Genomic DNA, 16,531 nt, shown 5'->3' on the forward strand with positions numbered 1-16,531 from the left:
TTAGTCAACTGCCAAAATAGTGATCAGGCAATTAGGGGAGCCAGCACTGCAGGCATCTTTGCAGGCATTCTTAAAGGAATAAAGGGAATGCTGAGGAGATGTACTAAACCAAAAACTGTTAAATCTGCTTGATTTTTACTACCTTCTTTAAGTGACAGTAACATGGGAGAATTTTACTCCGGGAGAAATTTATTTTTCAGTAGCTGATGGCCTGGCATTGCCCGGGTAAGTATTTGGCTGGTGTTGCCTCCACCCACTTTTTATAACCCTAAAACATAATTAATCAATTACTTAATGACCTAGTTTGTAAGCTTTGCGGTCTTTGGCATCAATAATTTGCATTGAAATGAACCAAATCTGATTGGCTGTGGCTCCACCCACTTTTCTGAATTTGAACCCCAGTCACCCAATGACCAACTGTACCAGGTTTGAGGCTTGTGCCACTAACAGTGCATAAATGTCAGCAATTAAATATTCCCCTTGAAAATCAAAAGGTAAATTTTGATTTGCTTTTGTAGGCTCCACCCACTTTTCTGAATAATAATCCTAGTCACCCAGTGACCAACTGTGCAAAGTTTGAGAACCCTGCCATTAACAGTGTAAGAATGGCTGCAGTTTACATTTTCCCAGTGAAATTTGTATTTGTCTCCACCTACTTTTTGTTAATGGGGATAAAAAGTATCCTATACTTTATTCCAGGTAATGTACTATTTGTGTGCCAAATTTCATTCAAATCCGTTCAGCCATTGTTGCATGATTGCGTAACAATAACAAGCAACAAAAACATCCAAAGGTTCACATTTATAATATTAGTGACATTATAGTGGCCCTATAACAATGAAAAAAGGTCTTATGCTTTTTTTTTTTTATAATACAGTGTTTTGTATATCTAGTGTAACTAGACTTAAAGCTTGATTCATTGATTATTTTTTTTTATTATTCATTTTTCAGATTAGTCCATTCTCAAGTGTATCTCTCCTCGGTAATCGACAAATGTTTCCCTCTTTCTTCAGGACTATTGCCAGTGATAAATTTCAGTCAAGAGGTTTGGCTAAACTCGTAATGCACTTTGGATGGACCTGGGTTGGTCTGCTGGCAACAGATACTGATTATGGTCAGCTTGGAATTCAACCAATCAAGCAAGAGATATTTAAAGCTGGAGGATGCATAGCCTTCTCTGAGACCATTCCCGTGGGTCAACCAGACCGTAACGCTCCTCATATAGTGAAGGTCATTAAAGAATCAACTGCCAAAGTGATTATTGCCTTTGCCGTCAGTGCTGACATACTTCTTATCATGAATGAGATGTTAAGGCAGAATGTGAGTGGGAAAGTTTTTGTTGCCAATGCTGGCTGGTCCAAGAGCAGTTTATTTTTTGTGGAAAGGTTCTTCCAACTTCTTTCAGGTAGTGTTGGATTAGGAACCAGAAGTCTAGATATTCCAGGCTTGAGCAAATATCTTCTAACAGCTGAACAACCTTCTAATTTGGAACAAAACTGGATGAAACTTTTTTGGGAAAAAATTTTTAACTGCAGTTTTTTTAATGGAACTTCAGTCCGACAATGTACAGGAAATGAGAGCGTGAGCAGCGTAAGGGACAGCTCGGTGTATAGTAGTAGCTTTAAATATACCCATGCGTGTTATGCTGCAGTTTATGCTCTAGCCAGTTCAGTAGATGCTATTACAAAGTGCAAGAGGAGTGGAGGGCTCCATTCATCTAACACCTGCAGGAAAATTTGGAATTTCAAGCCATGGCAGGTAATCAAACAATGGGTTTTAATTTACAAGCACAGTGCATATCATTCGACATTAAAGAGTATAGGCCATGAAAGGTTTATCCACATTTACTCCCCAATCACCAACACAAATTACATAGCGTACATTGGTAAAAGCTAACACTACTTTTTTGCAGACCTTAAAATCAATAAATACCATAAATAAAATAAAAAAAACAAACAAAAAAAAATTTAAGTGGCCTGTGTGTCTCTTCCCAAAAATATTTTGGATTGGTTAATCAAATGTGTCCTTAACCTATTTTAGTTCCTGGACGTAGAAACCATGCCCAGGATACATGCGCGCTACCGCGCACTCCCGCGGCCGATCGCGCGCGTGCATGCGTGCTCCCGGCCCGCGGTTCGTTAGCCAGGCAATCAGTGAATCGGGCTATGGTGCCCGATCACTGATTCCTCTCCCCCGCTGAAAGAGCGACTGCTTCTCTCGGAAGCTGCGCCTTTTCTGGCTGTTACCTCCCCATGCGTCATGTAAAAGTGACGTCATGTAAACAAACTCATGGCCGCCATCTTGTGGCCAAAAAGTAATACTACAACTAAAAGTAAAAAAAAATAAAAATCAACACACATTTACATTATAAACCTATTGTTTACATCACACCCTCCCAAAACTACCCAAATAAAATGTTTAATATAAAAAAAAAAACCATTACAATAAAAAAAAAATGTGAATATTTACCTAAGGGGCTAAACTTTTTAAATATCAATGTAAAGATGAAATATTTCTATTTTTTTTTTATTTTAAACTTGTAAATAGTGATAGATGCAAAACGGAAAAAATGCACCTTTATTTCCAAATAAAATATTGTCGCCATACATTGTGATAGGGACATAATTTTAATGGTGTAATAACCGGGACATATGGGCAAATACAATACGTGAGTTTTAATTATGGAGGCATGTATTATTTTAAAACTATAATGGCTGAAAACTGAGAAATAATGAGTTTTTTCCGTTTTTTCTTATTCTTCCTGTTAAAATGCATTTACAGTAAAGTGGCTCTTAGCAAAATGTACCCACCAAAGAAAGCCTAATTGGTGGTGGAAAAAACAAGATATAGATCAGTTCATTGTGATAAGTAGTGATAAGGTTATAGGCTAATGAATGGGAGGTGAACATTTCTCAAGTGAAAACGACGGAACGCGAATGGGTTAAATACCTAATACAACCTTTGTTGCTGTTTGACATCTACCCATTCGGGTGTTCCCTGGTGGGTGTTTGGGACACTTCCCTCTGCTGACAATGTGTATATGCTGCTTAGATACATTTAGGGCTTGATTCACTAACCGGCGCTAAGCCAGTTAGTGTGCCCTAAGTGTTAGGGTGCGCAAACCACGGCGTTAGGTGGTTTGCACCCACACAGTTGAAATAATCACGCTCATATTAGTGCGCATTGCTGGTCCTTAAAAGTTGCACGGCCCCGTACACTGCGCGTGCAGCGCAGGTGCGCCAATATTAATGCGCAGTGCGACAATAACGTTGCACCCGCTGGTCCTTAAAAGTCGCACCCGATGCGACGAAATTGATGCATCGGGTGCCCGTTCAGCAGCGCTATGATGCGCCACTTCGGGGGCACCCGATGTGTCGTTTTCGTCGCATTGGGTGCGACTTTTAAGGACCAGCGGGTGCAACGTTATTGTCGCACCGCGCACTAATATTGGCACACCTGCACTGCACGTGCATTGCACGGGGCCGTGCGCAAAGTAGCTTTGCGCACACTAGCGGCCAAAAAGGGCTTTTCACACAGCGCCGGTTAGTGAATCAAGCCCATAGAGATGAATTAGCCAGAAATGTTGATCCGTTCAAGTTGAACATTTAGGTTCATTGTATGCAAGTAGGTGAAGCTTGAAATGCTACACACCTTTACACAAGAGTAACATAGCACAAAAGATGTCTTAGCACTTAGCACGAAGTGGGGATAGTACAATCAGGAGTATTGGTGCACTGTGGTGGCTGGTTTGGTGCACTGTGGTGGCTGGTAGCCTTAGGTGCAATGCCGTATATGTATTATAACATGAGGTTTTTAATGAGTTTCAAAACAAGTCTATGAGTTTTGGTTCACCATGAGCTTACTGGGTAGTCTTTTAACTCTTAATGAGTTTCAGGGCACCACGGTGACTGGAAGGTGGACATACACTGGTCAATGTTATGGATGATCGGAAATGCGCATTTCTGATTCCGCAGAAATTTAAATTTCCGCCTGTTTCCAATTTCCTTTTTTTTTTTTCCCGATTTACAATTTTCCAATTTCCAAGAAGTACTTTATTGTTCATTTTTTGCATCAGAGAATGCAAATAATAACAAAACATTTTTAGAAATCGGAAAAACAAAATCTCGTGATTGGTCTAAAATTACTGCGGTGTAACGATCGGTGTCAACACGCAGAGAGAATCTGATTATTGGCAATCTGCAGAATCACCAGTAATACAGATATACACCAGATTATGGATGATCTGCAGTATTACCAACAATCCAGGTATGTCTAACCTCTGGACACCTGAGATATGAGTGTAAGGTAAATCAATAACACTTTGAGCGAGAGTCTCCAGTGGAACTGGAGATCAGAAGTAGAGAGGGTTCACGCCAGGCTGAGGGTGAATCCCTGTAAGCCAATGGCTCCCTAGGAGAGGGGCCTTGGCACGGTTTGCAGGAAGCCCTGCTGCTAATAGAACAACTTGCCCTATAGGATGGGAGATCCTGGCTCTCTACACCCTAGAGGCGGGCTAAGGTAGTACAGGTATACTGTGCTAGTCTTGAGTGTGACGTTAGTAATAACAGCACCCTGGAACTAGCATACACAATACTGATATAGATTCCTAGTCTTGGGTGTGAGCTCCTTGATCACAACACCCCGGAACTAGTCTATAACATAACATAGCATTTAAGACAGATTCCTAAGCTTGGGTGTGAGGTCCGTAGTCACAACACCCCGAAACTAGTCTAAAGCATAACATACAAGACATGCGAGAATAATCTAGCTCAGTGTGCCTTCCCAGGTCCGTCCTGGTTCTAACAAACTGTGGGATCTGACTGAGGTCTGTGTGCTAACACGTTAAGCATTTGCAACGGCAGACGACGAGAGACTGAGGGACTAGAGATTATATAGTGCGGCGCTAATCAGTGCCGCCCAGTCCCTGCCAGCCAATCCGCTTCCATTCTTGGATCAGCTGACCAAGGGAGTCAGCTGATCCGTCTCTGCTTCCCATAAAGCTTTTGCCTCTCCGCACGCGCACGCGCGCGTATTCCTCAGCCTGTGTGCACAGGAGGGCTGAATGAAATCAGAGACATGTCGCCGCTCATAAACCACCGGGGAAGATGCGGAAACAGCCGCTGCGCCATCAGAGCACGCGGCGGCTATTCCGCTATCCTTCACATGCGGTAATCCAATTTTTGCTGAAAAATTCTTCATTTTCTGATTGTTCCAATGCTTCCGAGTTCTGTGATTGGGCTAAAATTACAGAGTGGCGGTAAATTGGATTCCCACAGAATTCTGATTTCCATTTTCTGACTTGTGAATTCCGATCTGAAATGCCAATTTCCGATCAGAAATTAGGAAATTTCAGTCCGGCAGAATCCGAATGAGCGTCCCTAGTCAATGTGGCCATCAGATAGCTCTCTCTCAGTTCAGCATAAAATCCATTGTGCATGCCTGCGCATGGGTCTCTGTGCATGCCTGCGCATGGTTCTCTGTGCATGCCTGCGCATGGGTCTCTGTGCATGCCTGTGCATGGGTCTCTGTGCATGCCTGTGCATGGGTCTCTGTGCATGCCTGTGCATGGGTCTCTGTGCATGCCTGTGCATGGGTCTCTGTGCATGCCTGCGCATGGTTCTCTGTGCATGCCTGCGCATGGGTCTCTGTGCATGCCTGTGCATGGGTCTCTGTGCATGCCTGTGCATGGGTCTCTGTGCATGCCTGTGCATGGGTCTCTGTGCATGCCTATGCATGGGTCTCTGTGCATGCCTGCTCATGGGTCTCTGTGCATGCCTGTGCATGGGTCTCTGTGCATGCCTGCGCATGGGTCTCTGTGCATGCCTGCACATGGGTCTCTGTGCATGCCTGCGCATGGGTCTCTGTGCATGCCTGTGCATGGGTCTCTGTGCATGCCTGTGCATGGGTCTCTGTGCATGCCTGTGCATGGGTCTCTGTGCATGCCTGTGCATGGGTCTCTGTGCATGCCTGCGCATGGGTCTCTGTGCATGCCTGTGCATGGGTCTCTGTGCATGCCTGTGCATGGGTCTCTGTGCATGCCTGTGCATGGGTCTCTGTGCATGCCTGCGCATGGGTCTCCTAGCTCCTCCCCAGGACCATGCAGCATGTAAGGACAACTTGTCCGCTGTGTGGTTCTTGTGTCTTCTCTCTCCATCGGCTGCTTCTTACTGTCTCTTCACTCCCAAGTCTTGGGCGCTTGTTTGTCCTGACAAATGCTATAGAAGGCAAACACTAGGGGCACCATGGCATGTACCTTACTTTACCACTAGAGGCCTCTAATTTTGACCTCTAGCAATCGAGCACTGCCACCACTCGGGAGTTCCTGGTGGTGGCAGCTCTGGGGCTCACCTGCACTCCCCCATTGTGTTACTTGCTGGTTTGGGGGCCCCGAGTGGTGTCAGTGCTCGGGGCCCCAACCTGTCATGTGCACTTGTATTTGCATATTTTAAACTTCATTTGCAGCTCTGTATGCAGTTTAGTTAGGAGTCTATATGTGACTGAAGTCCTCTCCAATTTTTGGCGGAATTGCTCAGCCTCTGCTTAACCTCCCTGGCGTTCTATTAAAATCGCCAGGGAGGCTGCGGGAGGGTTTTTTTCTTATAAAAAAAAAACTATTTCATGCAGCCAACTTTAGCCCACTAGATGGCGCTCCGGAGGCGTTCTTTCGATCGCCTCCGGCGCCTAGAATAAACAAGGAAGGCTGCAATGAGCAGCCTTCCTTGTTTTGCTTATATCGTCGCCATAGCGACGAGCGGAGTGACGTCATGGACGTCAGCCGACGTCCTGACGTCAGCCGCCTCCGATCCAGCCCTTAGCGCTGGCCGGAACTATATGTTCCGGCTGCGCAGGGCTCGGGCGGCTGGGGGGACCCTCTTTCGCCGCTGCTCGCGGCGGATCGCCGCAGAGCGGCGGCGATCAGGCAGCACATGCGGCTGGCAAAGTGCCGGCTGCGTGTGCTGCTTTTTATTTCATAAAAATCGGCCCAGCAGGGCCTGAGCGGCGACCTCCGGCGGTAATGGACGGGTATACTCGTCCATACCGTCAAGGAGGTTAATTAATTACTGCAGACTAGGTGTGATTGATTTGCACTTTTTATTGGCTGACTGGCGGTTTGCAGACTTTAAGGCCTTGAATTCACTAAGCTTATCTCCTGTCTTTAATAACTCTTCTGAGCTGTTTCTACAGTTATCACCATTGTGATATAATTGTGATAACTGTAGAAACCACTCAGAAGAGGTATTAAAGACAGGAGATAAGCTTAGTGAATTGAGGCCATATATTAGTGGCAGAGTGCTGTCTGGGAGTGGGCATTTCATTTGTGTTTGGTAAATCAGTTAATATGTAAGAAATTCTCTCTTCTTTTATTATAGTTACTCCGCTATATACAAAATTTGTGGATAACGCTGAGCAGTGGGGCTCAAATCTACTTTGATGAAAATGGAGACATTCCAGCTATACATGACGTGGTCAACTGGCAGAGGAGGTCAGATGGTTCCTTCTGGTATGTGGATGTTGGAAACTATGACAGCTCAGCATCCCCTGGACCAAAGCTAACCATCAACTCTAGTTTGCTGCAATGGATTATGGGGGACTCTCAGGTGAGACTTCTACTTCAGCTAACACTTTTCAAACTTTTTTTTTTTTCAAAATCTGGAAAAGGAAAGTTTTATTTGCACTAAGGCAATGTGTTTCATGAATTCATACACCCCACTTCATCAGACCAAAATTAAGTCCCAGGATCAAATCTCTAGCCAAGCATTGAGCACCTCAGATTTGATCCTAGTACTCAACTTTAGCCTGATGAACTTAGAGGTATGAACTCCCGAAATGCGTTGCCTTAGTACAAATAAAGTCTTCATTTTCCTTATTTTGTGTCTTCACTGAGGTAAGTCACCTCTTGTTTATGTTTTTTATGTATTTTATTACTCCTGGATGCCTATTCCACCCGTTGTGCTCCTATACCCTGGAGGGCGGTCATTTCTCAGCACTCTACAGCTGACAGATTTGAGTCTGATTTTTTTCTAGCATCACAAAAGTACTTTCCAGTGCAAATACGAATGTACAATGCTTGCTATTTGATGATATTCAAAGCATTTAAGACTGCTTGATCCATAAAGGACTACTATCGCAAAAAACATAAATAAACAAAATAAAATATTTGTAAACACATACAAATAAGAAATATGTGTCTTCCAGAGTAAAATGAGCCATAAATTACCTCTTCTATATTGCCGTCACTTACAGTGGTTTGTAGAAATCTGACAGAAGTGACAGGTTTTTAAATAGTCTATCTCCTGGGGGAATTCAAAATATTTAATTTATTCTTTACAAAAGCACTCCCTGTAAAGAATCTGTGCAAAGCTACTCCCTACTCATGTTCACACTCTTCCGGCAGTTGGACTAAGCAACTGTTCACTAAGTGCTTTTGAAAATAAAGAAAGCCCTGAGAATCCCCCATGATCAGATGGGCTAATCCAAACCTGTCAGTTCCGTCAGATTTCTACTACCTACTGTAAGTGACAGCAACATAGGAGACAAATTATTTCTAGCACATTTTACTCTGGGAGAAATGCACTGTTGATTTAAGTGTTTTCATGTATTTTAAATTTTGCTATTTTTTGTGATAGTCCTTTAATCAGATCAGATGTTTAAGGACCAAGCAGTCTGAAATGCGTTAGTTATGACAGGATGGCATGCCTTGTACGTATTCATATGCACTGGATTCAATAACATACATTTGCTTTTTACAGGGGTTGTGGACATGCTTTTTTAGTACTGTCTTGGGAGCTGGCATACTCTGTCCTGCCCCATTGTAGCTTTGACTGATTCATCTGTTGCTTGGACTACATCAGAGGTGCCCACACTTTTTTGGCTGGTGAGCTACGTTAAAAAAATTAGCAAGTCAAAATGATCTACCTATGTAAAATTTTAGGAGCACACTTGTATATACAGAATTGAAAATGTAGTGGGGTCGGGATCTACCAAGAAGTCCTTTGCGATCTACCTAATAGGCAACCGTGGACTACACAGAAACAGGATTTGAGCTCTTCTGATTTACTAAGGCACCTAATTTCCCTGGATCATTTATGATATCCCACAGGAGATGTTTGGAGACTTCTGGAGATACCTTAGTAAATCTGACCTTATTCCACGCTGATGTTATCAGATTGCTCAAGCGATATATTTGAAAGGGTCTAATTTGCTAGCCACTTCTTTTTTCTCTGTAGTCTGACGGTGGCCACTAGCAATACAATTTGCTGAATGATTATTTACGAACAATTCTTTGCATGAATGATAGTAAATGTAATTTGGGACCACTAATGGACAAAAATTTCCTTACCAATCTGATCAGATTAATGAAATCACAAATTGTATCGTTAGTGGCCATCTTTGCACAAGAAATGATCCCAGCAAATCAGAACCTTATAAATCTGTAACCTGATCAAACCGATTCATGTTGCATCATGAGATCTGCTACACACGTGCTACTCTGCAATTTAAAGGGACTCCGAGTTCTACTTAAAAAGTAAAATTGTACTCACCCGGGGCTTTCTTTAGTCCAGCGCTGGTTGGGAGGTCCCACGACGGCGTCCTGGCTCCTCTCCTAGTCCCCGCTCCGGAATGGCTGGATGGCAGCAGCCCGGCTCGTCGGGCTCCTTCTTCCTGGTATGACGCGGCTGTCGTCACCACGCCGGCCGCCTCGTGTCATCACGGTGGCCGGCGTGGAAGTACGGTGCATGCGCGCTTTAATCGCGCATGCGCAGTACATCGAATCTTGGCATACTGGACACCCTACACTACTCTGCAACTTATGTTTCTGAACAGTCACACAAGCAAATCACCTTTCGGTTTTATTTTTCTACACTTGTTTCCCCTTCTACATATAGGCCCCAGGCTCAGTCTGTAGTGAAAGCTGCCCCCCAGGGTTCAGGAAGGCTGCTCTAAAAGGACAACCTGCCTGCTGCCATGAATGTGTCCTGTGTCTACAAGGAGAGATCTCCAATCGGAGTGGTAAGAAATATTAAAAAGTACAATTTCTAAAGAACTATTTTAACTGAGTGCCGTGTCCTTTTCCAAACTGGATGCAATACCTGTTCAGCTGCGAAGCTGCAGCCAATTCAAGTCACCTGTTGTCTGGATAATATGGATATTTACAAATTATTGTCCTTACTAGTAAAAAAAGGCCCACCCGTTAAAAAACAGGCGCAAGCCACGGCCGCTAAACCCTGGCAACATGCGTACCGACGTGTCCCACTGCTGTCTGAAGAATATGCACACAGGGAGATGTTGCTTACTTGACAGTTGGAAAAAGCTGTTATTTCCCACAATGCAATGAGGTTCTCAGACAACAAACTGTCAAGTCTGGTAGCACGGACACAGGGACACAGGGGCAGGATGCAGAGACACATTAGTTTTATTATATAGGATTAGTTGGTCAAAAGCAAGGTCATTTCTGAGCACATATGTAGAGGAAGTAGAAGTATGCAGATAAATAGCCAAATCTTTATTTATTACTTACAACTCATTTTATGGGTTACTCACCAACATCTTCTATCAACAAGTTAATAGTGCCAGCCAGGTAGTTTACATTTAGGCTGGTTTCACAGTGGGACGTTAAAGTCCCACGTTACAGCAGCCAGTAACGCAGCCTAACTCACAGCACTGTAAAATGAATGGGCTGTTCACAGTGCCCACGTTGCGTTACATAGTAACGCAGCACGTTTAAACAAAGTGCTGCATGCCACGTTAGACTGTTTGCACATGCTCAGTAATGTTGGAGGAGGAGGTCCCCCCTCCAGCCACATGGCTAATTAATATTCACTGCACTGTGGTAACTCGTGGTGAGACTGTAGTGTTGTCCGGATCATGAACGAATCGTTCATTTGATCCGGATCTTTTTTGTGAGTCGAATGATCCGGATCATCACAATGAAAGATTCGGTTCACAGTGGATGTCTGTCTGGAAGAAACAGGAACATACAGAATGTACAGTGCAGGGAAAGTCGTGTCATGCTAGTCATTTCACCCAGTCTGCTTCCCTAGTAAAATGATTCAAATGATGCGGTTCAAAGATATTTTCAATGATCCGATTCAAATGATCCGAATCCTTAAAAAGATCCGGACTTCCTATCACTAACCTGGAGCGGCTGCTTTGAGAGCCGCATAACGCGGCTCAATCTGACGTCCAACTTCAACACCACCATGCGTTGTGTTAGGGGCACGTTATGTGACCATAATGTCCCCTAAAACGCAAGGTCTTGGTGGGAAAGTAGCCTTATCATGTGAAAAACAAAAGCCACTTGACATCTGTATAAAGCTCAACACACACCATACAATCTTGGTTGTACAGATTTACCAAATCTATGTAGTAGAAGGGCCAACAGATGGAAAATACCTTGAATGATTATTTTGATAAGCTCTTAAACTACATGAAAGTGGTAAGATTGAACAACCAAGATTGTATGGTGTGTGTTGAGCCTAATGGTGGCCATACATGGTAAAATAAAAACGTTCGATTATCCCGTTTATTCTATCTAAATGATCGAATCGAATGAAAGTTGAAAATATTTTTTTTTCGATCAAGAAATTTGAACGATTATCCCGTTTTTTCGAGAAAAATCAGATCGGACATGCTGGAAAAATCTTTATATTCGATCTAACAGAATAATCGAACTAAATTATCTAATCGAAAAAAAATGAAAAATTGTACCATGTATGGCCACCCTAAGGGAGATCACAGTGTAGAATAGGCATCCACTAGCCCAGACAGTAACTCCAAATTTTAAGAATCAGGCAATTTGTATTTGCTTGGAGTTACTGTTGAAATTCATTGCCTTTATTTTCTATTCAGTCAAACTGAGGTGGGGCCTAGTAAAGCTGTCATTCAATCACCATCACACTAGGATGATTGGAGTAGATCAAGGTCAGCAGAGAGGAGCTGAGCTCTTGAATGCAGATCTGTTAGTCAGGTCTGCAATATCAGTAGATCAGGCTGTTGACATTAATGATGACCTAGAGGGCCAGGAATATGTATTATTAATTGCAAAATTAAATGATGTGCAATGCACAATATTTTTTAACTGTGTAGATCTAAAGGGTACACAAACATATTGCAAAGGCAAAGGCCCTTACCCATTTAATTTTTTTACCCTGTGTTTTCTACCAGGAGATACATTTTTATCGTATCTTAAAAAACAAAAATAAAAAAACAAAAACAATTTTAGCACTTAGCAAATAAAAAAAAAATAGGTAAACAAAAGTGAAATTTAACTTCTTTTAAGTATTTTTTTTTCTGCATGGTGGAAGCTTTAAAGTTATTTTTTGTGGTAAGGTTCGAAAATATCTCCTTGCATTTCAGGTGACAGGCTAATAAGATGTGAGCCAAAAGTGAGACTAGTCAGGGCTCTAAGGTAACTCTAATTCCTGAAAGCATTCTGTAAATGTCTAGTTTCAAAACTTGCATAATTACTCCGTTAGTTTGGCTCAAAAAAAGACATCCAACTATCCATCCATCAAGTTTAAAGAGAAAAAAATAGGTGCAACAATGTCCTGCACCCTCACATAACCTAGTCAATGCAGGGGAAGGCAAAATAGAAATACCCTTACAAGGCTTAGGCCAATGTAAAGAGAAAGGAAATCCTTTGAGACTCTAAGTGGCAGTCACATAAAATCCCTGAACCATCTCTATTTGGTATTTCCTACTAATTATAGCTGTGGATTTCCTTAAATACCATGAAAGCTTCTAAACCTTCTTTATTTTTTCTAAAACCTCTTAATTGAACCACTTAATGACAAGCAGACTTATAAAAACGTCCTGCTAGGGCCTGCTATATAACGCGTTCCCCTGTTTGGCTTCTCCTGTCGCCATGGCGACGATCAGAATGACGTCATGGACGTCAGTCGACGTCCTGACGTCAAACGCCTCCGATCCAGCCCATAGCGCTGCCTGGAACTCATTGGTCCGGGCAGCGCAGGGCTCTGGCGGGTGTGGCCCTCTTACGCCGCTGCGTGCGGGCGATCGCCGCAGAGCGGCGGCGATCAACCTGTACGCGAATCTAGCAAAGTGCTAGCTGCGCGTACAGCACTTTAAATGGGCAAAATCGCCCCACCAGGGGCTGAGATATCTTCCTGCGTGGCATAGCCCGAGCTCAGGTTAACGGCTCCAAGACATTAAGATTAGTGAAAAAAAGCACCATAGAAAAAAATACACCTTTATTTCTAAATACTATATTGTCACCATACTTTGTACTAGGGACATAATTAAAATCTTGTAATAACCAGGACAAATAGGCAGATAAAATGTGTGGGATTTATGCACAGTAGCTGTGTTTATATTAAAACTATAGGGGATGGAATTGCACAAATAGTGTATTTTTTCATTTTTTCCTTGTTTTTCCCTTTAAAAAGCATAGAAAATAAAGTAATTACTGAAAACAGATATCAACCCCAAAAAGTCTAATTGGTGGAAAAAAAAACAAGATATAGATCATTTCATAGTGATTAGTAGTAATTATTAAGCTATTGGCATTGGCAAATGAAAGGGATGAGCACTGAAAGGTGAAAACCACTCTTGTCTGTTGGGGTAAAAACCCCTTTGGGGTGAAGCGGTTAATTAACTATAAATAGAAACATGTGCTGGTCTCATATTATGTGTTAATTGTATAAATATCTCTTTTTATCATCTAGATTCCACTGATTGCATGAAATGTCCTTGGGATCAATGGTCAGATTCACAAAAGTCCAGCTGTGTTCTGAAGATGGTTGAGATTCTATCGTTTGAAGAGCCATTAGGAGCAATTTTAGCAGCTGCCAGCATTTTATCTTCCTTTATTCCTGTTTTAATTTTGAAGATTTTCATGCAACATAAACACACACCAATAATCAAAGCCAACAACTATACGCTAAGTTGTCTTCTCCTGGTTTCACTGTCTTTGTGTTTCCTCTCTTCTTTGGTGTTTATTGGGTTCCCACATCATGAGAAATGTCGTCTCCGCCAGGTATCTTTTGGTTTGGTCTTTGCGCTCTGTGTTTCTTGCATATTGGCCAAAACCATCATGGTGGTGTTGGCTTTCATGGCCACAAGACCGGGAAGTAGCCTACGGAAATGGACTACTCCTCAAGTATCCTATATTATTATATTTGTGGGATTCTTCCACCAGTTTATTTTGTGCATTATTTGGCTGTCACTTACGCCTCCATTCTCACAAAATAACATTAAAACAAAACCTGGAGTCATCATTGCTGAGTGTAATGAAGGTTCTCTTATTGCCTTTTGGACCATGTTGGGTTATCTGTTTCTTTTGGCCACCAGTAGTTTCATCGTGGCCTTTCTGGCTCGGAGACTTCCTGACAGCTTCAATGAAGCCCAGTACATTACATTCAGCATGCTGGCCTTCCTCAGTGTCTGGATATCCTTCATCCCAGCATACCTCAGTGCTCAGGGCAAATACACTGTGGCCATGGAGATCTTTGCCATCTTGGCCTCCAGCTGGGCTCTGGTCATCTGTATGTTCCTTCCGAAATGTTTCATCATATTGTTCAGACCAGACATGAACTCAAAGGAATATCTCATGAGAAGAAGCAATAAAAGTGATGTGACTAAGATAATATAGGCTATATTGTACATATATATGGGCCAACCCGTAGTCATTGTGCAATAAAGATCTTTTTCAGTAGCTGTTGTATAACTGGCTCGTTCTTCTAGAGATTTAGACCAACCTATCACTCTCAATTTTAATGTATATTATTATTATTCTGGGCACCTCTCCATAGCTGCAAAAGTTTACACCTTAACTTTAAGGTTGTAATTTTTGTTTCTGCCCTGTTTTTAGGATCTGCAACAGGTAGATAGGAGCACCACTAAAGAGAACAGCACTGTGCCACGATCCCTGCCATTGTGTCCCAAGTGGCATACACAGATCAAGAAGACAAATGGATCTGCACCACTTCAGCTTCAGTATTTATGCTCTTTTATTCATGTGAAATACAGCAGCAATAAAAAAAACGCTGTTTCGGGCAACATGCCCTTTTCAAATAGCATCAGCCATAAAAAACACATGTGAAATACACCCTTATATACCCCACCCCCAAATAAAAACACCAATCAGTGTACTAATGGGTAGGACTAGTGTTGGGCGAACAGTGTTCGCCACTGTTCGGGTTCTGCAGAACATCACCCTGTTCGGGTGATGTTCGAGTTCGGCCGAACACCTAATGGTGTTCGGCCAAACTGTTCGGCCATATGGCCGAACTAAGAGCGCATGGCCGAACGTTCCCCGAACGTTCGGCTAGCGCTGTGATTGGCCGAACGGGTCACGTGGTTCGGACCCGAACGCGCTCTGATTAGCCGAACGGGTCACGTGGTTCGGGTAAATAAATACCCGATCCACGTCATTTCTCCGCCATTTGTCTGTGGGTTTAGCTTTGGGTAGGCAAGCAGGGTAGTTCTCTCTCCAGCCAGGCTAGCCAGGGTCCCCCCAGTCATTGTATCGCTGCTGGGAACAGTAGTACACCGCTCACCCACACTATATAGCATTGTGTTTACTGCGTGTGTTTACTCTGTGTCTCTGCTGGGAACAGTAGTACACCGCTCACCCACCACTGTATAGCATTGTGCTCTGTGTCGCTGCTGGTTACAGTAGTACACCGCTCACCCACCACTGTATAGCATTGTGCTCTGTGTCGCTGCTGGGAACAGTAGTACACCACTCACCCACCACTGTATAGCATTGTGCTCTGTGTTGCTGCTGGGAACAGTAGTACACCACTCACCCACCACTGTATAGCATTGTGCTCTGTGTCGCTGCTGGGAACAGTAGTACACCGCTCACCCACCACTGTATAGCATTGTGCTCTGTGTCGCTGCTGGGAACAGTAGTACACCGCTCACCCACCATGCAAGGCCTGGGTTGTTGTGTCTCAAAGCGTGGCCTTCTCCTCCTGCGCCGCCCTCCTCCTGTTCCATCACGTGTGCTGCTGCTGGGTTAGCGTTACCGGTCCCTTTTCCTGGAACCTCTCATCTGTATTACATTTATGACTGCATGCCGACAAAAAGCAAATTGCTATCGGCACGCTTCTTGTCCTCATGCAAGGCCTGGGTTGTTGTGTCTCAAAGCGTGGCCTTCTCCTCCTGCGCCGCCCTCCTCCTGTTCCATCACGTGTGCTGCTGCTGGGTTAGCGTTACCGGTCCCTTTTCCTGGAACCTCTCATCTGTATTACATTTATGACTGCATGCCGACAAAAAGCAAATTGCTATCCGCACGCTTCTTGTCCTCATGCAAGGCCTGGGTTGTTGTGTCTCAAAGCGTGGCCTTCTCCTCCTGCGCCGCCCTCCTCCTGTTCCATCACGTGTGCTGCTGCTGGGTTAGCGTTACCGGTCCCTTTTCCTGGAATCTCTCATCTGTATTACATTTATGACTGCATGCCGACAAAAAGCATGTTACCTGTGCAAAGAAAACAGACATTTCCCGCATTTAAAAGACAGTTTTCCCTTTGAAACTTTAAAATCGATTTTCTCAAAAACTATAAGCTCT

General features: G+C 43.4%; 1 protein-coding gene across 1 annotated transcript in view; it reads left to right on the forward strand.

Moving 5' to 3' along the window:
• The window catches only part of LOC137562041 (extracellular calcium-sensing receptor-like), a 55,461-nt gene extending 40,850 nt beyond the window's left edge, over positions 1–14,611 (forward strand). The window contains exons 4-7 of the mRNA XM_068273382.1: positions 952–1,758; positions 7,371–7,598; positions 9,888–10,011; positions 13,686–14,611. Coding sequence (XP_068129483.1) covers positions 952–1,758; positions 7,371–7,598; positions 9,888–10,011; positions 13,686–14,611 — 2,085 coding nt within the window. The remainder of the gene's footprint in view (positions 1–951; positions 1,759–7,370; positions 7,599–9,887; positions 10,012–13,685) is intronic.
• Positions 14,612–16,531: the final 1,920 nt, after the last annotated feature.

The sequence above is a fragment of the Hyperolius riggenbachi genome, chromosome 3 (assembly GCF_040937935.1).
Source record: "Hyperolius riggenbachi isolate aHypRig1 chromosome 3, aHypRig1.pri, whole genome shotgun sequence".
NCBI classification, from domain to species: domain Eukaryota; kingdom Metazoa; phylum Chordata; class Amphibia; order Anura; family Hyperoliidae; genus Hyperolius; species Hyperolius riggenbachi.